Here is a 24,697-nt window from a genome sequence, read left to right on the forward strand (position 1 = left end):
ATTTTAAAATTTGTTCTATGGAAAGAAAACATTGTTGCATTTGATTTTTTTAATGTGCTACATCAGAATACTGTTAAATCACTATAAAAACATATTACACAAAAACAGAGCAATTCCAATAGGGTCTTCACACCATTGGTGCTCGGGCCCTAATTACATTTTATAAAATAACATAAGACCTTAAACTAGTATTTCATGCAAATACACCCTTTTATGACTTGAATATTTCCCCTAGTGTCAGATGCCATTCATTTTAGTCGAGATTTGTTTTCAAGTCAGCCCATGTAATAAACATTTTGCCACTTAATAAACCTTGAGAAAAACCAAAAATAGCCACATGGTGGCACCTAATATAGATTCAATTCACTGTGTCTCGAGGACCTACATGGCTTTTACACCTGTGGCATGATTGCATTGGGTGTCCTTAGGTGACTTGATATTCTCCCTCTGAATTCTCCTGAATAATCATTTGTAGTGGTAACACACACTGCCGATTACATGATCTACATTGATAAAGCATGAGGTAATGACAACTACAGGTCTAAATACTGCTTAGGATTGTTATTACTGTGCTAGGGATCCCATGCAAAGGTCAAAGGTCTATTTGTTTGATGGATGTCATCTAAACAGGCCATGCCCACTTCGGCCCATATCAGTCCCGCAAAAGACCAGGACCGGGTCAACCATCTCCAACACGCGGGCCTTGTCAGCCATAAATCTTGCAAATATGGTATGTAAACAACTTTAATTGCTTGCCACCTGTGAAGTTTGTTTTACAGAATGGCAGAGGATGAAACAGTACTCTCACCGACAGGTGCAATGCATGAGATGCAGTGGGCATCTCCAGAATAAGCAGTATTGGATTCAGCTTACATGCACTTTATTGGTTATTGCATTAAAACACAGATATTGGGTGATGATCTGCCCTGTACTCTCTAATTTACAGACTCAGGAGATGCTTATTGCCTCGTGTGTCATCAGACTGCCTGCTCCCTGTCGTCATACCCCATTTTTTCTGAAGTCATGAAGCTGTAGGCATATAGATTGAGGAGAAACCCTGACCACACCACGAGGTAAGATATCCGGGTCAGACCTGCTTATGTGCTCAAAAGCACTCTCTGTGTCATGACATAGCCATGGGCTACATTTAGAAAACTTCGCTCATAGTTACCTAATCTGTCATCTGTGGCCATAAAAGTAGGCTCTCCGGGTGCCTCTTTGGACACCTGTGACTGGAGCGTTCTGATGGAGAAAACATGGAGTAGCTGCTATGACATATAGTTGCAAATACATTTATAGAATGTGTTCTTTTTTTGCGTAGTCTCAGAGGAAATCTTTTTATTGGTCTTTTATTGGTGAGTGCAATTATTATAATTTGCGTTTTATATATATATATATATATATATAAAACGCAAATTTCTCATGTAATATATATATATATATATATATATATATATATATATATATATATATATATATATATAATAACCTATACTCACACACAAATTAAAATGATAACACAAATACAACCGAATAATTTTGAAAAATATATATGTACACATACATGGATATATAGGCTATAGTGTTTCAGAAGTGTTATTTTACAATAACAGTCTTTTCTTAAATTATTATTTTCTGAAATCTATGTATCTATCTATCTATCTATCTATCTATCTATCTATCTATCTATCTATCTATCTATCTAACTGTCTGTCTGTCTGTCTGCCTGACATATATATATGTGTGTGTGTGTGTGTGTGTGTGTGTGTGTGTGTGTGTGTGTGTGTGTGTGTGTGTGTGTGTGTGTATATATTATCTTTCAAACCTTTGTGAGCTTTTTTACATAACTGATCTAACAAAGCACAACTAACAGATTACATTTCCTGAAATTGAGATTCATAATGTACAGTAATGTAATGTAATATAATAATCATTAATTTTTTGTTACCTGATTTATTATTAACAAGCTTTCTTTGGATTTTCTTTTGGTATTAACAGTTCGGTTGTCTTTTGGAATTAACAACTTTCTTGTTGTTCTTTTTTTCTTATGTGTTTGTTTGAGTATAGGCTAATTGTTGTTAAGGAAATTGTACCTCTCTAATTTACGGACAGAAGTTAAATTTTTAGGGGCGGGATTTCAAGAGAGGTAATGAAGAGTGAATTATGGGTGGTGTTGTAGAGGTGTTGTCACGCGCATTCTTCATCAGGGCAAGGGGTGACATCATCACCAATAATGAAGGCGTCTCATCAATGGGCGCAGGGGTATAAAGCGAGCTCATCCTGTCAACTGTGAACCAACTCTAATGAACTGATAGACTGATGCACGAACTCCCGCAACCTATTACTCAATAAGGTGAGTTGAGTATTTTATTGCGGTGTTGCTTCATTTCAAATCTGACTGATATTTAGATCAATAGAATTTTGTTGCATTTATAAAATGCATTTATCTTTTATTTCACAGGTTCATAAAATGGTTTCCAGCATCAATCTTGGATTTTTGGAGAAAACAGCTGTATTTTTCTCCATCTGTATATTATTCTATTCAACAAATGCCGAAAGCAAGCCTTTGAGGTACTTACTTAGCCGCTACTTGAATACCCCCCCCCCCCCCCCCCCCCCATTTTTTGTTGCTCGATTATATTAAGCTATAATGTACTTTTTCTCTCTTCAAAAGCAAACGGGCCATCAATGAAGTCCAACTTATGCATAACCTCGGCGTGCATAAACACGTTGAACTGAGGCAAGACTGGCTTCAGACGAAACTGCGGGAAATCCACACGGCTGCAATCAAGAACACTGACGCAGAGAGAACAGCAATTCTTCCAGATATTTTCCCCAAGGATCTAAATCCAAGGGAAGCTGAAGACATCATTGCCGTTTTGGAAAAACTAATGAACCCATCGTAAAAACAGAATTTGACACCTAATCTGGACTATACTCAGGGACTTAAATGAAGCCATTCTGTTCACCTTTTATTATTATATTAACAATATTTATTTTTTCTATACACAAACTATTTATATTTTTTATGTAGTTTTCCAGTTTTCTTTGGCGGCTAAGCCGTAGGCTATAATATTAAAGCTCAAAGCACTTCTATGTATTTATGAGTTATTTGATTGTAACATAGATTAACTGAACCCAAAAGAAAAATGTAAACGAGGACCAAATCTTAAGATAAAATAGAGAAAACGTAATTTTTCAATGTGTTTTCTATTTTTGATGACAATATAAAATTAAAATAAAAACAAAAAAATCATTGTTCTTTGTGTTGGCCTCCTGTTTTAGTTTTTTTTCTTGTCATGCACTTTACCTTTAGGTTATTTACCGTAAAACAATTGCTTTTTAAATGTGTATTTATGTTTTGTAATTGTAAAAAGTAATCTTTTGTCGTTTTTGTTGTATTCTTGTTATTATAATCATCCTCTGCATTCTATTTTTGTATGGCTCCTTGTATGGCAGTAATTTAAATGTTTTAAAAGCAGCGTGATTCTCCTCACCAGTTGATTGGACGCAAGGTGGTTTCTACGGCGACGTCTCGTGTGTTCTCGCGATAACTCACAGTCAGTCTCTTCTCCTTGGTTAGCTATGTAGCTTCCGAGGATGTAAACACTGTATCCCGTCGTGAACGGTGAAGATCAAACTAAAGTAAATTCATGCTAGCTATTAACTTTTGTCAGAGACACAGAAGCGTACACATCGAGGAGAAAGTTCAGCGTTAAGCAGAGTCAGGTGAGAGATCGTCTGTGTTTGTTTAGCGCCCACTTTTAAAAGCTAACTGATAAGCTAACTAGATAACGTTAGCTTAGTGAATCAGGTTACCAAACTTGCAATACGTTGTCAGTTTTGTGGGCTTTTTTGGAACATTTTATTCATACTAGCTCAAACAATTTTTGGTTTTACTGCCTATATAGGTCCCATTTCATTCGACTATCCATCAGCTAAACATTATTCTAGTACAGAAGTAACGTTAGAGTTCATAAACATTACGCAATATCCAGTAGGGCTCAATGAATCAAATTAAAATCCCACAATCTCACTTTATCCAGTTGGATCTTATTTGATTTTTAGAGGATTTTTCTCTTATATGATTATATTTCTTCTTATTATATTATATTATTACATTCCTTTAGGATCCATTTGACAAGGATCATGTATTCAAGGATCTTAAGTCAAAACTCAGCTTGTGTGTCAACAATGTCGAAAGGTGTGTGTTTGTCCATAAAGTATGCATTTGGACGGAAGAAATTAATAAAAGAAAAGGCAAATTTGGGGAACAGTTAGAACAAAAACTAATTATTTTACTTTTTTAAATTTTTTGCTTTGTTAGGATATGAGATCTGAAGGCATATAGGTCCAGTAATATCAACTCTCTTGAGATGGCAGCATGCCCTATCTCTTATGACAGCCACTCTAGCGATTCAGAAAATTGGGATCAAAGGACAGCGTGTCGGTCTGGGAGAATCTGCAGACACTTAAGGTAAGACTGGATAATAACAAAGATTTCCAGTCATAGGAGTGTCCACTTGCTGCATGGATTTCCTATAGTTTGTCTAGTCCACTACATTAGCATCAATAGGTGCATTTGGGGTTTAATATGTGGATTTGAAATTTCTTCTACAATTAAACCCACTGCGGTTTAATTTAAATGTTAAAGGCACAATATGTAAGATTTTTACTAGAAATCTCTAGAACAATTTTATATACTTTGTTGACTTGTGTACTTCCATTCTCCCAAATGTTTCCCAAAAAATTTAAATCCAGAGAAATCAGCAATTTTAACCAGTGTAACGGCCCGTGTCATTGCGTCGCCTGTCAATGACATCATATTCGCGTTACCCTTATGTTAACTTAACTTAAATCATAAAATAAACAAACAACAAAGCAAAATGAGCGCCAGTGGCAGACAGCAATGTAAAAATGTCTCTGGCTCTCAACCCGCCCTGCATCATACGATAGTAACGTATCATAAAACTTCAATACATTAGCTTACCCATGAACATGGTTTCTGCCTGGGTCACATCAAATTGCTTTCCATCGAGTGTGGAGGTGGAGAAGACAACTCCCATGATTCCATGCTCATTCACGGCATCATAAAGCTACGCCTTTATTGATTTTAATAAGCGACCTCAAGCGCTGAAACCTATGCACTGTGCCTTTAAATCCATTTTTTATATAGTTCATATTAAGGCTGGGTTGATGATTATATCAGTTAATTTAATTTAATCGATGTTCATTTTGAGGTCTGTTCTCAAATTCCAAAATCAATCTTTTGGTCTCCTCTATGGTGCTTACAGTTGATGTGTGAACAAAAATACAACCCCAAATCAGAAAAAGTTGGGACATTTTGTAAAATGCAATAAAATCAAGAATCTGTGATTTGTTCATTCTATTTAACTGTTTATTAACTGACAAAAGTACAAAGAAATGTTTTCCAATGTTTTCACTGACCAACATAATTGTGTTTTGTAAATATGAACAAAGTTTGATTTTGATGGCTGCAACACACCCCAAAAAAGTTGGGACAGAGACATGTTTACCACTGTGTCACTTCATCTTTCCTTTTAATTACACTTTTTAATCATTTGGGAGTTGAGGATACTAATTGTTGTAGTTTTGCTAGTGGAATATTTGCCCAATCTTGTCTGATACAAGACAGCCGCTCAACAGTCTGTGGTCATCATTGCCTGATTCTCCTTTTCATGATGGGTCATACATTTTCCATAAGAGACATATCTGGACTGCAGTAAACTGGTCGGCACATCCCTTCTATTGTGCAGAGTGTCTAGAAACCACTCAGTTTTAGCACGTGCAGAATGAGGCCTGGCATTGTCTTGCTTCCCAGGAAAGATGTCATCTTGATGGCAGTTTATGTCTCTGTACAATCCAAATATATGCCTCAATGGTACCTTCACAATAATGCAAGTTACCCAAACCGTTTGCAGTGATGCACCTCAATTAGGGACGGCGAAAACTAAAAATTTTCTTGACCGACCACCGAGCCTCATTAGCCGGTTGAAACCGGTTAACCGATTAGTTTAAAAAATATGCCACGCTATTTGAAATAACAGCCATTTCGAGTCGCGCCTGCAATTTCGCAACTCTGTCGCATCTCTCTCTGCCTCCTGCTCACACACACACACACACACACTGCCCCGGCGCCGCGCTTCCACTCACGTCACTTTTTTAAAATCCCCTACAGCGCGAAACATGAGTCCTGCAAACGCGGGGCCGAGGAGCTTGTATGTAATCGGAGGACAAATGGCTCCTTAGTTCTGAAATGGTTTGGGTACAAGGCGATCGCGTAGAAAATAAAGGCGTTAGTCTAGCGTTAGAAGCTCATTTGAAACATTGCAGCATCTCATTTAAGAAAATGACGCTCCGAAGAGACTCCGCTTAGTTTGAGGTAACGTTAGTGCTAACAATAATAAAGAAAGATGATGATCATCACACCATCTGTTACCATTGAAATGTAGATGTAATGTATTACTACTGTATTTAAGCACTGTATCATACAAGTTGCAACTTACTGTGTCATTCTTTTTGGTTAAATGGTCCCACACACTAACCTTACGTTTCTTTGCACGCTTCATCCTGTCGTCTGCCCTTGCTCTAACCTCCAGTGTTTTAGCCTGTAGCCTTTACTTTTCGCAAACCTTGTGAGCGTGCGAACCCAAATGCTGTGACCTCGCGCTAAATGTTTTTATTGGTTTATTAAGTACAAACAGGCGAGTTATGAAAAATTGAGTGTGAGGGATTTGTTCACTTCACACAAAAATATCTTCGAATAAGATGGCTAACTGTAGTGGCGTTTAGTCCACTGTCTATAATAGCCTAATTTAGAGATCACTTTTCTTTTTAACCGACTACCGACAACTTTGATCGGTTAACGTTGAGACGGTCAACCATCGGTCAAACGGTCATCGGTTAGCATCCCTAACCTCAATAAATACCAGCACAGATGTTTGCTTTTGCACCTGTCGCTGGTGAAAGTCTGGTTGGTCCCTTTCGTCTTTGGGACTGAGAACTCGGTGTCCATTTTTCCCCAAAAACAAGCTGGAACATGGACTCATCTGACCACAGCACACATTTCCTCTGTCTTCTAGACCATCTGAGATGAGCTCAGGCCCAGAGAACTCGCCGGCATCTCCACATAGAACTGATGTAAAGCTTTCTCCTTGCGTAACAGAGATTCAAGTGGCATTTCTTAATGCAGAGTCAGACTGTGTTCAGTGAAGACGGTTTTCCAAATTACTCATGAGCACATGTGGCTGTATTTGACAGATTAGCATGATGGTATCTTGTGCAATGCCATCTGAGGGCTCAAAGGTCACGCACATTCAACAGAGCTCTACTGCCTTACCCAACACAGACTGAGATTTCTCTGGATTCCCTGAATCTTGTGACAATATGATGTATGGAAGATGATGAAAGGCATAAATGCTTTGCAATCTTGCATTGAGAAATGGGATTTTTTGATTGTTTGACAATTCTCTCATGATATTTGGCACAAAGTGATGAGCCATGACCCATCTTTGCTTAAAAAGACTGAGAAGCACTTTTACACCCAAACACGATACCCTCAACTATTACCAATTCACCTGCTCATTGTGGACTGTTTCAAAAGAGTCGGATAATCTAATTTGGATAATCTTTTCACTTTTATTTTGTCTCTGTCCCAACTTTTTTGGGGTGTGTTGCAGCCATCAAAATCAAAATTTGTTCATATTTACAAAACACAATTATGTTGGTTAGTGAAAACATTGGAAAACATTTCTTTGTACTTTTGTCAGTTAATAAACAGTTAAATAGAATGAACAAATCACAGATTCTTGATTTTATTGCATTTTACAAAATGTCCCAACTTTTTCTGATTTGGGGTTGTATATAATAATTGCAGCTTTGTTACTTTTTCATGACTGACACCTTTTAAATGTTACTTTTTCAACTACAAATTGGAGTAGAAACATAGGTGTGTAAAAGTGTAACACTTTTTTCAGCTGCGCTGGTTCCGGAAGTATTTTTTCCATTCATATTTCCCATAGGGATATCAAAAAAAGACTTTGTTAAAGCATTATAAGCCATGAACCAAGCCAACCAGCTAGGAGGTGTCACAACACTACAAACTATAATTTGAAGCAAAAAATCCTAGTTTATATTATAATTAAATGCATCAAGCTGGTTGTTTTAGTGTTTATATTGACTTCTATAGGGAACTTTGCATTATGATGTATAATAAGGGATCTTAAGAGATGTATTATAAGGAATATCACAGCCTTTAATATTATATCTGCTGTGCATTTATCATGAGGGTCTGTTTATAGTATATTATAGTACAATTTAGCTCCTGGGCAACACAACTTGCACAATTTTACTTAAGTGTAATCAGTAATGTTTTGTTTATCAGTGCTGTCTGATATGGTCATCTTCTTAGTGACCCTGTTAGTGACTTTCATACTGCATCATGCAAAATAAAAAATTTAGCAATGCCATTGGAGAAATACACTATTCACTGTCACCATACTAGCAAATGTTGCCTTGAGTATTTATCTGGTTTCTTCTCATTGTGTTGCTGACCCGCTCCATGTAAAGTTAAACGGCTGTTATTATACCACTGATATGCACTGAGTGTACATGATTTTAAACTTTTCATTTCTTGTCAGACTACTTTTCAAAGGTACTATTCAAATCTTTTTTTAAATGAGGAAAAAGGATAGAGAGCACCTCTGTACATAATGTACAACTTGCACGTTTTTGTGTCAGCGCCACCTGCTGCCCTTTGAGAAATAGACAGCTTGTCAGATGTAATTGGAAACAATGGCCGTAAAAGCTTTTGTCTATTAATTAAATTAAAGGTAAAAGAAGCATGGACATATATATATATATACATATATATAAAAATAAATAAAACTCTCTCTCTCTCTCTCTATACACACACACACAGTTTGTATATTCGTACATGTGTATATATGTGTGTTTATGTGTATATATATATATTCGTACGTGTATGTATGTGTGTGCATATATATATATATATGCACACACATACATACACGTACGAATATATATATATATATATATATATATATATAGGTCCTTCTCAAAAAAATAGCATATTGTGATAAAGTTCATTATTTTCCATAATGTAATGATAAAAATTAAACTTTCATATATTTTAGATTCATTGCACACCTACTGAAATATTTCAGGTCTTTTATTGTTTTAATACTGATGATTTTGGCATACAGCTCATGAAAACCCAAAATTCTCAAAAAATCTCAAAAAAATTAGCATATTTCATTCGACCAATAAAAGAAGTGTTTTTAATACAAAAAAGTCAACCTTCAAATAATTATGTTCAGTTATGCACTCAATACTTGGTCGGGAATCCTTTTGCAGAAATGACTGCTTCAATGCGGCGTGGCATGGAGGCAATCAGCCTGTGGCACTGCTGAGGTGTTATGGAGGCTCAGGATGCTTCGATAGCGGCCTTAAGCTCATCCAGAGTGTTGGGTCTTGCGTCTCTCAACTTTCTCTTCTCAATATCCCACAGATTCTCTATGGGGTTCAGGTCAGGAGAGTTGGCTGGCCAATTGAGCACAGTAATACCATGGTCAGTAAACCATTTACCAGTGGTTTTGGCACTGTGAGCAGGTGCCAGGTCGTGCTGAAAAATGAAATCTTCATCTCCATAAAGCTTTTCAGCAGATGGAAGCATGAAGTGCTCCAAAATCTCCTGATAGCTAGCTGCATTGACCCTGCCCTTGATAAAACACAGTGCACTAACAACAGCAGCTGACATGGCACCCCAGACCATCACTGACTGTGGGTACTTGACACTGGACTTCAGGCATTTTGGCATTTCCTTCTCCCCAGTCTTCCTCCAGACTGTGGCACCTTGATTTCCGAATGACATGCAAAATTTGCTTTCATCCGAAAAAAGTACTTTGGACCACTGAGCAACAGTCCAGTGCTGCTTCTCTGTAGCCCAGGTCAGGCGCTTCTGCCGCTGTTTCTGGTTCAAAAGTGGCTTGACCTGGGGAATGCGGCACCTGTAGCCCATTTCCTGCACAGGCCTGTGCACGGTGGCTCTGGATGTTTCTACTCCAGACTCAGTCCACTGCTTCCGCAGGTCCCCCAAGGTCTGGAATCGGTCCTTCTCCACAATCTTCCTCAGGGTCCGGTCACCTCTTCTCGTTGTGCAGCGTTTTTTGCCACACTTTTTCCTTCCCACAGACTTCCCACTGAGGTGCCTTGATACAGCACTCTGGGAACAGCCTATTTGTTCAGAAATTTCTTTCTGTGTCTTACCCTCCTGCTTGAGGGTGTCGATGATGGCCTTCTGGACAGCAGTCAGGTCGGCAGTCTTACCCATGATTGCGGTTTTGAGTAATGAAACAGGCTGGGAGTTTTTAAAAGCCTCAGGAATCTTTCGCAGGTGTTTAGAGTTAATTAGTTGATTCAGATGATTAGTTTAATAGCACGTTTAGAGACCCTTTTCATGATGCTTTTTTTTTGTGATAGGAATTTTGGGTTTTCATGAGCTGTATGCCAAAATCATCAGTATTAAAACAATAAAAGACCTGAAATATTTCAGTTGGTGTGCAATGAATCTAAAATGAAAGTTTAATTTTTATCATTACATTATGGAAAATAATGAACTTTATCACAATATGCTAATTTTTTGAGAAGGACCTGTATATGTGTGTGTGTGTGTATATATATATATATATATATATATATATATATATATATATATATATATATAATGGCTAATTTTCCTTATAAGAGCACCATTTATGTGAATGGTTATTAAAAATGGTTACTTTGATATCAAAGTACTATTTGGATTGATTTTATGTCTACGTGATAGCAGATTGTGCTTTACAACACCCGCATTTTCTTCACCTTTAAATTATCTTAGTATATATAATAATATATAATAAGTCTTGGATAACACTTTTTACCTTCCTTGACACTCGTGCGTTTGCGGAGATGATCACTGAGTTCATTTCGCATTGGCATGACTGCCGTGCTCCTTCCCATCACGCTTTTTCTTTCATCAGCCTATTGTGTTTTCGTGCGTGAGAGAATCTACAGTATCAGGAGATATTATAAGGGTCGGGCTACGTCATCGAGGCAGCCTCCGCGTGCCACAGTAGCGGAAAAAGCGACCAGCCATTCATGCTCGCGCGAACGTCTCCGTCAGGTTACTATGCTATCGTCCTGCCGTGTCTCGCGCCGATGCTACCTGAGTGCGTCCTTTCTTCCCGGAGAACAGCATTTACAGGCTGTGTTCGCAGCGAATAAGTTACACCGTAGTGCTCGCATTATGCTGAAGTTTAAAAGTAATGCCCAAGGATGCTAAGTCGCCTGGCAAGCCCTCGTTGTGCGAAGGAGCGCGCGTCCTTTGTGCTTTCATTCATCAGCTGCTGCCCTGCTGCTTTGTTTTAAAGACCGGCGGGTATGTATACGCGACTCTGTGAATGAATCTCGAAAGAGTGTCGCTTCCCTTTAGAAAGTCGTGAGATTATAAGAAAGGGTTACCTCTGCGTAACAAGTCTTATTTATAGGGAATATGCAGTTCCCTCATCAAATATTCTATCGTTTAGAAATTAGTTGTATGCGTCATTTTAACCATATCTGCATGCCGTGCCCTTCAGGAACGCATTGTCTTGCTGTTTAACATTAGAGGAGCGGTGTCAGCAGTGCACTGAATTATTGATGCTACTTTCTCTGTAAGTAACAGTATGGATTGTGCACCGTTAGTTACTTGGAACAAAAGTCAAGTTTAAAATGCATTTATTTGGTCTTTTTATTCATGCTGATTGACATGAAGAAGGACAGATCATCAATTGGCTTGGCTTGTCAAGAATAAGATCTTGTCCCCTAAGGGGTCCGGAGACACCACTGACATGCCTTCATCCAAATTCATTGTAGGCTACTTCTGCCTGGCACATTTATGGGCTGATGCAATAGAGAAGCAAAACAAGATTTTGACTTGTAATTATGTTGCTGAGAATTGTGGATATGATTGGCAGTGGATGCATGAAAGGATCTCTACGCAGCACAATACTCAGAAGCTGAATGAACGCGAGCCTGTGAGCTGAATGAATTTCTGTGTGAACCGCTTAGGGAATGGTCAGACTGCTCAGACGCTTATTGCAGCTGAAGTTCAGGTTTCAGCATCACATTAATGGCTGTGCTAAAACATCAATCAGATGGCAGGACTGAGGAAGCTGCTGAGAAGTGTTGGTAGATCCATTGTTTGCATAGCAGTTAGAAGTGAGACTGTTATTTATTTTTTAACAAACGAATCAGATGATTTTGTTGTATTTGAAGTGTCTCATAAGCCATATCCAAAACCATATTTTAACCATTTCTGTTTTGCGCAAATAAATAATTGTAAGACTATAACAACAATAAAAGAATGTGGTTTGTATATGATAATGTTTTAATAACAATTTTAGTAATCATCATCATCATCATTTTCTTATTGAATAATCACCATTATAATACAGCTTTATTGTATTAATTAATTGATACTATAATAATAAAATAGTAATAATTATTATACCATTATTTTATTTACTACATTGTATTTTCTCATGAGTTTTTATTTTATTCTTTTTTGCACAAATAATCTTAAATCTTTAGACTATAGCAATAAAAAATGCAGTGTGTATATACAAAAATCATTTTATAATAACAGTATTAGTAATAGTAATATTATTATTATTTAATAGACTATAATTATTATGATTCATCTCATATTTTATATACTGTTCTATTATGATTTTTATTTTAATTGTTGATTTTTAATTTATTCCGTTTAAGAGAGGGCTTGTATATAATAAAACTAATTGCATTCATTTTTGTAACATTATTATACCTACCAATATTAGTAATATTTTATAATTATTATTTTTGTCATTATAATAACTACTTATTTTTAATATTATTTATGCATATATATATATATATATATATATATATATATATCTCACATAAGTATATTCTTTTATTTTGAGAATAGTTATCACTAATTATGCAAACAATACATGAAACAAGTTACTATATCTGTAAACACAGTGTGCAGGTCTTTAGAGACCTTTTTGTCTGTGTTTTTAGATTAAATAGAGAAGTGTTAGTGTCTGTGCAATTATCTATGTCTGACAGGGATTGTAAAGGACACACTAGTATTTGCAGTCCATTCAATTTCTATTCATATTTATGGAAACGCAAGCACATGCAAAGACGTTAAAGATTCCCAAAAGACATTTGACCATTAAACATTACATAGTGACCTCTTGGTTGAATTTAGAGTAATTTTGCATGCTCAAAGACTAATGTGACTACACTTTACACTGAATAGTAAAAACAGTCTGATTTTATTCATTTTGATCAGTGGGATACTATAGGTCATTGTATGTGTGCTCTGAAGCAGGTGGGATAATGGAACTTGCAGCAAAACAGATGCAGCGCAACTTATTGAATTTGTAGCTGCTGTTGAGTATGGTGGTGCTGTGGGCACTGGTCACGCTTGAGTTGGTTAATGGGGTCACAAAGCTCTTGGCTGGTACTGTCATATTGGGCCGCACTTTTGCTGGGATAAATCAAGACCTATTTCCAGCCTATTAATCATTTATTCAAACAGAATATTCTGCCTGTGCATGCTTCAGTGGACTCTTATGGTTTGTTTTAGTGCAGGGGAAGAAAGAGGCATATCTGCTCCATGCGAAGACCATCTTTTAAAACCGTGTTTCTGCTTTGGTCTATGCTGTACTCCAGTCTCCTTGCTTCAAGGGCATTTGTCTTGTAATGATCCTGTTTCAGTCCCCTGGGGAATGAGAAAAAATTAACAGCACCTGGTCTGGGCATAGGCAGTCTGGATGATACAGTCTGTGTTTATAAAGGATTTATTTGTATTTTACATTTTCAGCACAGTTTTTGTCCTTGATTTCCAAATTCAGTTATATGAAGTATTGAATTTTTAAAATCACCTGAAGGGATTAGGTTAAAATTAAACCCTAGTGACTTTTTCTCACAAGCACAGCATGTGAGGGGAATAAAATAAAGACAAATGGGAATGAATCCTCCGTGATTACACGGGTCAATACAGTGGCTTGTTGATAGATGAGGCTGTACTGAAAGTGAACCTGCGCTGCTGTCTTTTTGTTTCATGCAGTGTGTTTTAAAGAAGTTGTGGCTTTGCTGTCATCACACTTCCTGCACTCAGCATCTCTTTTTGAGCTCAGAGTTCATCCAAGTTTATTGTAAGCGCTTGCCGAGTTCCTCACGTTGCGGAGATGCACTCGGGCCACCCCTCCCTCAGCTGTCGAATGCTCACGTGTGTGTCTGACTGTGTGTTGTCTTTTCCTGGCAGTGGTCAGCCGCGTAGAGCTCAGCTGGAGGGTGAGCTGGTGAAAATGAGCCTGCACGGAGCCAGTGGAGGACCCCTGGACCACCCCAGGGAGAGGCGGCGTTCTGGAGATCGCTCCAGGGATTCTTCACACGAGAGAGGTGAAGGACAGCTGACCCCCTGCATCAGGAACGTCACCTCACCCATACGCCAGCACCTCACTGGTGAGTTTTGGCTTCCTCATTCTGTACCAATTTAAATGCATTTGAGTTTTATAACAAACTCTATCAAAATATATTTATTTTAGTATTCTAATATTAATCATATATATATATATATATATATATATATATATATATATATATATATATTCACTATAGACAGATAATTAATTCTCTGTAATACAAATGAATTAAAACAGAATAAAGGGTATGTATATACAGGTGCTGGTCATATAATTAGAATATCATCAAAAAGTTGATTTATTTCAGTAATTCCATTCAAAAAGTGCAATTTGGATATTATATTCATTCATTACACACAGACTGATATATTTCAAATGTTTATTTCATTTAATTGTGATGATTAAAACTGACAACTAATGAAAATCCCAAATTCAGTATCTCTGAAAATTAGAATATTACTTAAGACCAATACAAAAAAAAGATTTTTAGAAATGTTGGCCAACTGAAAAGTATGAACATGAAAAGTATGAGCATGTACAGCACTCAATACTTAGTTGGGGCTCTGCGAATTACAGCAGCAATGCGGCGTGGCATGGAGTCGATCAGTCTGTGGCACTGCTCCGGTGTTATGAGAGCCCAGGTTGCTCTGATAGTGGCCTTCAGCTCTTCTGCATTGTTGGGTCTGCCGTATCGCATCTTCCTCTTCACAATAGCCCATAGATTTTCTATAGGGTTAAGGTTAGGCGAGTTTGCTGGCCAATCAAGAACAGGGATACCATTGTCCTTAAACCAGGTACTGGTAGCTTTGGCACTGTGTGCAGGTGCCAAGTCCTGTTGGAAAATTAAATCTGCATCTCCATAAAGTTGGTCAGCAGCAGGAAGCATGAAGTGCTCTAAAACTTCCTGGTAGTCGGCCGCGTTAACCTTGGACCTCAGAAAACACAGTGGACCAACACCAGCAGATGACATGGCACCCCAAACCATCACTGACTGTGGAAACTTTACACTGGACTTCAAGCAACGTGGATTCTGTGCCTCTCCTCTCTTCCACCAGACTTGGGACCTTGATTTCCAAAGGAAATGCAAAATTTACTTTCATTAGAGAACATAACTTTGAACCACTCACCAGCAGTCCAGTCCTTTTTGTCTTTAGACGCTTCTGACGCTGTGTCTTGTTCAAGAGTGGCTTAACACAAGGAATGCGACAGCTGAAACCCATGTCTTGCATACGTCTGTGCGTGGTGGTTCCTGAAGCACTCAAAAGCACGACTCCAGCTGCAGTCCACTCTTTGTGAATCTCCCCCATATTTTTGAATGGGTTTTGTTTCACAATCCTCTCCAGGGTGTGGTTATCCCTATTGCTTGTACACTTTTTTTCTACCACATTTTTCCTTCCCTTCGCCTCTAATGAAATGAATATAATATCCAAATTTCACTTTTTGAATGGAATTACTGAAATCAACTTTTTGATGATATTCTATTAATTAAATGACCAGAACCTATATGTATTACACACTACACCATTTCAGTATTTTAAGGCTGAATTAAGGCTGAATTTATTTTATCAAAAACATTAAAAAAATATGTCTTTACTATTTAAAATGATTTGTTTCTGTTTAAATATATTTTGAAATGCTAAAGCTGAATTTTCAGCGTTATTACTGTCCTTATGATCCTTCAAAAATCATTCTAATATGCTGATTTGCTGCTCAGGAAAAAAATCTTATCATTATCAATGAGAAGGTCAATCAAATCTCCAATGCAGATACTACATTGTTTAAAAGTTTAAAAGACCAGAAAGTATTTGAAATGGATACTTTTGTAACATATTACATGTCTTTGTCACTTTTTGATCAATTTAATGCATCCATGCTTAATTGAGTATTCATTTATAATTTAGGAAAATCTTAGCAACTACAAAAGAGGTTTGAATGGTTGTCATTTTTTAAATTTATTTAATAGTTAATTCATCAGATTATCTAAATCTCTAGCTACAACTATGAAAAATTGTCACTGAATTATTTTTTTGTTTGTATACATGACTGATTATAAAGGACAGTTCACACTGCACTGAAAGATGCAGACAGGCGACAACAGACACTTTGGGTTTTGTCGGTTCAGTGTTACCACTTGTTCTCTTGGAGTCTGTCAGAGCTTGTTTTCGTCGATTGAACATATCGAATCCGTACTTGTCGCATTGTGGAATGTCTGAGAAGTGGCATACTGTAATCTAGTGATTGTCGGCGTCTGTTACTCATGCTGTCTCCGACTTAAGTCTGTACTGGCAAGGTTCACTTGATATTGTTTGACTCCTGTCTATCTCTCACATTGATACCTCAGACCGTGAACGGGATTCTGGCTGCTCATCGCGCTCCACGAGTCCCAGGCCTCAGAAATCATGCACCTCCATCCTGTTTTATGGCGACTCCCACAGTAAAACCCACAGCTCTGACATGATCTACGTGTGTGAAAACGTCAAGGAGGGACCCCGCAGTTTGAGGACTGCAGAGAGAGTTACTCTTATTGTAGATAACACACGTTTTGTGGTCGACCCAGCCATCTTTACTGCTCAACCCAACACTATGCTTGGCAGGTTAGGATGAACTTCGGTCACCTCTTTCAATTTGTCTGCTTGTTATTACTTAAATATAATCATTCAATTTGACATATTGTGTCAATGTTGTTAACTGGTGGGCGTTGTCTTGAAGGATGTTCGGATCTGGACGTGAACACAACTTCACACGTCCTAATGAAAAGGGAGAGTATGAGGTTGCTGAGGGAATCAGCTCCACCATGTTCAGAGCCATTTTGGTGAGTGCACTATGCTTTAAAAGCTTTGAGGCTTTAAATGTATCTCTTTGGCCTAGTGTATCACATATTGATTAAGTGCCATATTAGACTGCAGTATCAATATTCACATGACTTCAGCATAAAGCGTACTGTTTTGTTTATTGCAGATATATTTCACATATAGAAATGGCAACTTAACAGAATTTCTGGTTTCTTTGTTTTCTTTTATTATCTTCAAAGTGTTTAGTCCCCCTTTCTGGCCTCGTCACTTTACTGACCTCAAAATCTATTCATGTTTATTAGTAAAACGAATAGTTCTGATCCTGGATGATTATTGATCTTGGGAAAAAATTGCAGGGGTTTTATATTATGAATGTACAAAACTACAAATTTTCAATATCCACTAGTTGTAGGTTGTCTGAAGTTGTTTATATTCACCACTATTAGACAGATGGACAGGAAATGCAGCTCTTTTTTAACTCACAGAAATTCTTAAATATTTATTGCACAAAACTAGCACAGTCCTCACAAAAATTTACAAATGTATTCTGCATAATAATAGAAACATTCAGGGCTTGAACAGTGAGCCTTAATTGTTTTTTTTATTAAAAAAGTTACAAAGCGGTTTTTCGAAGATTGTAGCGGGGCAATGTTTCTAAAGGGGATGAATTTAAATGGGTAATATTGTGAAATACTCTTTTTCGCTTTCCTGAAATCTCCCAAACACAAGTGGTATTTGCATGAGATTTTCAGAGGTTTTTGGGGCATACGGGTTTTAGGGATAATTCTTTATATTTGTAAGCCGATAACTGATATATTGGCTGATAAATCAAAATTTTTGAGAGCTGATTACAAAAACAAAAGACTCACTATTAAAAGCCACATCCCAACCACACAATTATAATGTTCTCATTATAATTTATGTAGCCGATATGTCAGACTTGCATGTTGCACTTAACTATAATTATTTTCCTTTTTGAAGTGATTACATCATATTTTAAGCAATTCAAAACCATCATGGTGAACAGCGCCCATCTAAAGTGTCACAGCTGAAGGAAATAATCCATTATTTATCGGCTTAAATACATCGGCCGAATTTTCTCATCAGGCCGATAACGATAACATTAAAAAGGAACCTATATCGGCCAATACCGATATGGTGGCCGATATATCTTGCATCCTTATCTAAAAGTAAGCATAGAGCTGTGTATAATATTTTAAAATGTGATTTATGAATAATATATTGATAGTTGTAATAATTATGATAGTAAAGTTTCTTGATTTCAGGATTGTCAGATTAAAGAAAAATAAATTTTCTATAAAATATAAGATAACCATATTGATAATATATACATTTTATTTTGTAGAATTATTTTATGTAATTATTTTATTATATAAATATGATTTTATTATAAATAATTTTTAATATACATATATACACACAAAATATATTTACATATTTAGAATTTACATTTTATATGTAGCATCTTACATTGTTTAATGGTGTTTATATATATATATATATTAATAATAATAATAAATAATAAGGTGGATTTTAGGTGACAGTCACAGCCAGCATTATTTAGACATCTATGGCATTCGTTACAAGCCCGTCTCTGCGGCTTTGAAAGAGTTAAGCTTCTACCATGAGGCTCAGCTCAGTGGAAAAATCAGGACAGCACTACAGAAATAACAGCCATATTGAATCTTTCCCTTTTTTCTGTGAAGTGTTTTGTTCAGCGGTTTCATGCTGTCTGTGTGCTAAGCTCTTTCCACGTTTGGCTGGCTTTAAATGGATCAGTGCGTGTGAAGAGTGGGAAAAGCAGGGGGTGTGTGTGTGTGTCTCTGGCATCGGAGCCATTTGCTTATCTTTGGAATAAGTGCTGCTTCAGTAATGGCCGCCTGTTTGTTTTTCCTCTGCATCTCTCCCTTTTAACCGGCAGGATTACTACAAATCAGGGATAATCCGTTGTCCTGATGGGATATCCATCCCGGAGCTGAGAGAGGCATGCGACTACCTTTGCATCGCGTTCGACTACAGCACCATCAAATGCAGAGACCTCAGTGAGTACTCATTAACATGACAAATGAACTAAACCGATTCGGCTTTTTGTGCTGGAAAACCCTCTGATTGTCACGGCAACGGGGAAACTGGACATTATTCCGAGCATTTTGGATGTCTGAGGATGGTAGATGCGAAAGAACAGAAGTAGGTCAGTGCCGTATCCAATGTGATTGCCAGATATGGGTCACTAGATGCTGTCAGTGTGAACTGTTTACATTGTAAGCATTTATGTTATGGCTTATTTATGTGAAGTATCATGTGCATGTGATTTATATGGCTAAATTGAATCAGTGAGTCAGCTGCCGAATCGTAATGAGTCGATTTGAATAACGCTCTGGAACATGTCAACTGCAGGTGCGCTCATGCATGAGCTGTCTAATGATGGCGCCCGCCGGCAGTTTGAGTTCTATCTGGAGGAGATGGTGCTGCCCCTGATGGTGGCCAGCGCTCAGAGCGGAGAGAGGGAGTGTCATGTGGTGGTGCTGACGGATGACGACGTGGTCGACTGGGATGAAGAGTATCCGCCACAGATGGGAGAGGAATACTCACAGAGTCAGTTTACTTCACCTGCACCTCAATTACACACTATTACCTATTTGTCAATCACAGTGCTACTGCATTATGGGTAATTTATAAGAATTGATTGTTCGTGGTCATTAGTGGTGTGTGCGTTTGTACAGGCATGAATGATATATTGTGAGTTATGATTTTGCCCTTGTAGACAATAAAATGGGTGAACACTGATAGCTGTATAGAACACTCTAGCATCTGCATTGCAATACTAATAACAACAATCATAGAACACTGCATAACAACATTATATAGATTATGGCAACACGCTATTAACTCAGAAGCAAAAGCTAGCAACATGCTAACGAGTTTTTTGTCTTTAGTCCGAAAAGACCGGATCTATCAAAGATCAGTGTAGCTTTGTAAGGAATGTATTAGTAGGATTATGTGTAATTTTTGCACTCAAGGTCATAATGTTTTTTTGTCTGTTGTGTAACGCAGTTATATACAGCACAAAACTATACCGGTTCTTCAAATACATTGAAAACCGAGACGTTGCCAAGTCCGTTCTAAAGGACAGAGGACTGAAGAAAATTCGATTAGGCATCGAAGGTAAGAAACTGTGGGAGAAAAAAAAAATGCACTCAGCTGCTTTCTGCTCGTTTACACATTAAAGCAATAGTTACCCCAAAAATGAAAATTCTTTCATTGATTACTCACCCTCATGTCGTTCCCAACCCTCAAGAGCTTCGTTCATCTTCGGTACACGAATTGAGATATTTTGAATGAAATCCGAGACAGAAAGTTAGTAAAGACATCGTTAAAGGGTAACCTGGTCAAAGCCTGACTCCACCCACTGGCAATATTTGAAAAATGCTGGAAAAGTGGGCAGAGCCCAGCGGAGATAGAGGTGACGAACCGAGGGCGGGGCTGAGCGGGGGGCGTGCACCTGAGACCCGCAGTGACAGCTGCTGTCAAACTAGCTAAAATGGAGTGACGCAAGTAGCTTTGCAACGGAGCGGTCATTTTAAGTCGAGAACTTTTCTCCCCCACCGTCACCTGAAGTGGAGGAGGGTGAATTGTCTGTGGATACCAGCTCAAACTGCGGTCTTAACTCCCGCATCGCGATCGGCATCCGATTATTCTTATATTCAGTCATTTTGAGGTATTTTTTTCCAGGATTATTATTACTATTACGTTCATTATATTTTGTTGCTTTGTAAAAAAAATAATCAGCAAATCGCGCCGGCGCGTTTGTCGACACCAGAGGATTAACTTTAGCCTAATAAGAAGGAACATAAATTGTGATTAAAAACATATGCTCACTCACATCATGACGCCGCTACGGTGGTGGAGTTCATGCAGGAAGAGCAGCGTTTGGCAGTGCGAGCTGTGTGGAGAAGCCCATTTCCACCTCCATTGCATTGGAGAAGCAATCCCACGTAAAATGCAGGTTGCACACTGGAGCGATAGGCGAGATTAACTACCTAGGCTACACGGAATAATCTATATAAATGCTATATATGCTATATAAGCTATAACTATATAAACGCTATGCTATCTAGATGCTAATATATATCTATCCTGATCGTTTTCAATACTCGTAATTCCAACTCCTGACTCGCTACAGTAGTTTTGACGGAACCAGATGCTTTTATACCAGGGGCTGCCAAGGGCGTTGTGAGCTCGCACCAAGAGCGTGGTGAGCTCGCACCAAGGGCGTGACAGAGTGACGTCAGAGAGTTTTCTACGTCAGAGAGTACCCCTACTGCAGGAGCTTTCCGTTTAACCTGAAGAGGGCAGCACTCAGACGCTTTTACACCATATATTTGAAAATTAAAACACTTTCTACCCAAATGTCAAAAAATTTACTCGAATCAATGAACAGCATTTATGAAGCTCCATTCTTACAGATAATTAACTAAAAAAAGTTGTTTGTGTTTAGTTACCCTTTAAAATAGTCCATGTGACTCCAGTGGTTCAACCTTAATGTTATGAAGCAATGAGAATACTTTTTGTGTGCAAAAACAAACAAAAATAACAACTTAATTCAACAATCTACTCTCCTCCATGCTAGTCTGCTACGCAATTCACGCAATAATGCATGCATGTGATCATGTGATCGTGCTCAGCCAATAGTTAACCAGCGTTCTGCTGTAAAACACGGAAGAGCTGTACTTTTTGAATAGCCCAACAAAGTGAATGGCGTAAGAGTGGCAGAGGAGAGCTTGTTGAATAAAGTCGTGTTTTTTTTGTTTTTGCGCACAGTAAGTATTCTCGTCGGTTGAGCCACTGTAGTCACTTGGACTATTTTAACAAGGTTTTTACTAACTTTTCTGGGCCGGCAGATGAAATTGCCTAGAAGCCTATGAAGGAGTGAGACAGCTCTCAGATTCCATCAAAAATATCTTAATTTGTGTTCAGAAGACGAACTTACATGGTTGGAACAACATTAGGGTGAGTAATTACTGAAAGAATTTTCATTTTTGGGTGAACTGTACCTTTAACTAATCCTAAAGCCTTTTTTATACTTTAATACTTATTTTTTTATACTTCCCCCGGCACCGCCGCATAAGCCTCTCTCCAAACGGACGTGACGTTTATTCTAGACTTGATCGCCATTCTGTTTCTTTGCAACGACAGGGGGCGACTCTGAGTAATTGTCCTCTAAACTATCAGGAAGCAGAGGGTAAGAAGTAAGGTACACGTGTGACGATGTTTGTTTTTATCACACTTCACCAAACCCTCAGTACAAAAGACCCCCAAAAAACATGAACAACCCAGTAAACCTTGAGATTATTAATTGTTGTCATATCCACATATTTTGTTCTAACGTCACATTATGAATAAAATTAAATGAAACAACAATCTCTTAATTATTTTCTAATTCCATTAAACATTTAAAACATTTTTATTAAACATGGACCTTTGTTTTCATTAAAAAGTTAAATTTCTGCTGTTGTAGGCTCATTTTGTAAATGTAAGCAATTAATTTAGACAAGCTCAAACTGGGTGCCGGTAAGATGGTACAGACGTAACTGCTCGGCCAGAATCGTCTCGAAGTCGTGCATCACTAAATGCTTCACTCTCGTGCGGATGCGGCGAGTATAAACCAGGCTTTCTTCTGTGGAACATAATAAAAGATATTTTGAAGAATGTTGGCAACCAAACAGTTTCGGTTCCAATACAATGGAAGTCTGTGAAACCGAAACATCGTCGCCAACATTCTTAAAAATTGACAGAACTTTTATTTTAGGGTGGACTATCCCTTGTATTAGCATTCCTGTTAATGCCGTACGTGTTTGCACTTAGGATACCCAACCTACAAAGAGAAAGTAAAGAAGCGACCCGGCGGGCGTCCAGAGGTAATTTACAACTACGTCCAGCGGCCCTTCATCCGGATGTCCTGGGAGAAAGAGGAAGGCAAAAGCCGACACGTAGACTTCCAGTGCGTGAAAAGCAAGTCCATCACAAACCTCGCTGCAGCCGCTGCAGACATTCCTCAGGACCAGCTGGTGGTCATGCACCCTGGACCTCAGGTGGACGAACTAGACATCCTCCCCAACCACCCTCAGCCCAGCCCCCATTACGAGCCAGACCCCGAGGCCTCGTCCCCGGCCATCTGACCCCCAGACACACACACGCACACACCCACCCGCCACTTCAGCACTGCAGAGAGAGGTCAGCCAAGACCACGTTGCCTTTCAAGTCCTCTCCCGCCTTACGAGTGTCAAACTGATCGCTGCGGCAGCACATGACCTTTGGACACTATGCCATTCTTTCCCACAGAACTTGACCAAAGGAGTTTTTTTATTTAAGAACTCAAAGTTGATAATCACACCTTTGATTAGTATTTGAAGTGATTATTATGGAAGCATATTTATACCAACGAGAAAAATAATCTCACAACTCTGACTTTTTTTGCTTGCAATTCTTAGAAAACGTCAGAATTGTGTGATGAACTCAAAATTGCAAAACATAAACTTAATTGCAAGATATAAACTCAGAATTGCAAGATACATCAGAATTGTGAGATGTAAACTTGGAATTCTGAGGGAAAAATCTGAATTGTGTACAGAAAACTTACAGAAAGCATCTTTACAACTTTGAATTGCAAGAAAAAAAGTCACAATTACCTTTTTATTTGGTGGCAGAAACAAGCTTCCATAGATTGTACTATGTTTGTGGTGCTGTGAGACTTCTGCTGTTTAACTTGGCAATAAAAAGGAGCACAACCAGCTGGAACACGCTGCAAGTGAGCGACATAACGCGATAAAATCAGAATGCTTTCAGTAAAGTCTTTAAGCGTTCTGGTTTTGTCATGTCATGCAACGGAGCACTTGTGGAGCCTCACTTTGATGCATTTCCTCTGAATGAGTACTGAAGTGATGTCACGTTTTTATTGTACCGTACTTTTTATTTTATTGTTATTTGTAGCTGCATTGCGGTGCATTGAGAGAAGTTCTTGAGTACCACTTGAGAAATGTTATTTTAATAAACATGAAATCAACATGCTTTGTTCATTAGAGTTGTTTCTAAATATAGAAATTACTATATGCCACTCATTTATCATTTTAAAGGAATTTTATAGGTGAATCCCATGTTTTCACCCAAAAACAAAATTAATCCATTTTAAAATATGCATTCTTTTGACAATTAAGCACATTTGCCCCCCAATATTCTCATGTAATGCAAAAATTGTCATGAAAATGTCATGCAAACATTTTAAAATTAAGGGTCCTTTACTCAACAGCATTTTCGACTAAAATCTGCAAGCTTTTTATGCGT

The 24,697-nt window shown here is 37.9% G+C and overlaps 1 protein-coding gene across 4 annotated transcripts; it reads left to right on the top strand.

The window, feature by feature from the left end:
- The first annotated feature begins 3,513 nt into the window (after window positions 1-3,513).
- Window positions 3,514-24,421, top strand: btbd10a (BTB (POZ) domain containing 10a). Of its 4 annotated transcripts, XM_077210679.1 has the most exons (10): window positions 3,514-3,729; window positions 4,131-4,204; window positions 4,328-4,477; window positions 14,384-14,583; window positions 16,885-17,137; window positions 17,253-17,355; window positions 19,278-19,398; window positions 19,754-19,951; window positions 20,411-20,521; window positions 23,222-24,421. In XM_077210679.1, exons 3-10 carry the CDS (start codon window positions 4,377-4,379, stop codon window positions 23,533-23,535), a joined length of 1,401 nt encoding a protein of 466 aa, XP_077066794.1. In that variant the 5' UTR covers window positions 3,514-3,729; window positions 4,131-4,204; window positions 4,328-4,376; the 3' UTR covers window positions 23,536-24,421. The 4 variants fall into 4 exon arrangements, with proteins under 4 accessions (XP_077066794.1, XP_077066793.1, XP_077066795.1 ...); XM_077210678.1 differs by lacking the exon at window positions 4,131-4,204; XM_077210680.1 differs by lacking the exons at window positions 4,131-4,204; window positions 4,328-4,477.
- The last annotated feature ends 276 nt before the right edge of the window (window positions 24,422-24,697 follow it).

This window comes from Siphateles boraxobius, unplaced genomic scaffold (genome assembly GCF_051911475.1).
Source record: "Siphateles boraxobius isolate OS27281-9 unplaced genomic scaffold, OSU_SipBor_1 65, whole genome shotgun sequence".
Lineage (NCBI taxonomy): Eukaryota > Metazoa > Chordata > Actinopteri > Cypriniformes > Leuciscidae > Siphateles > Siphateles boraxobius.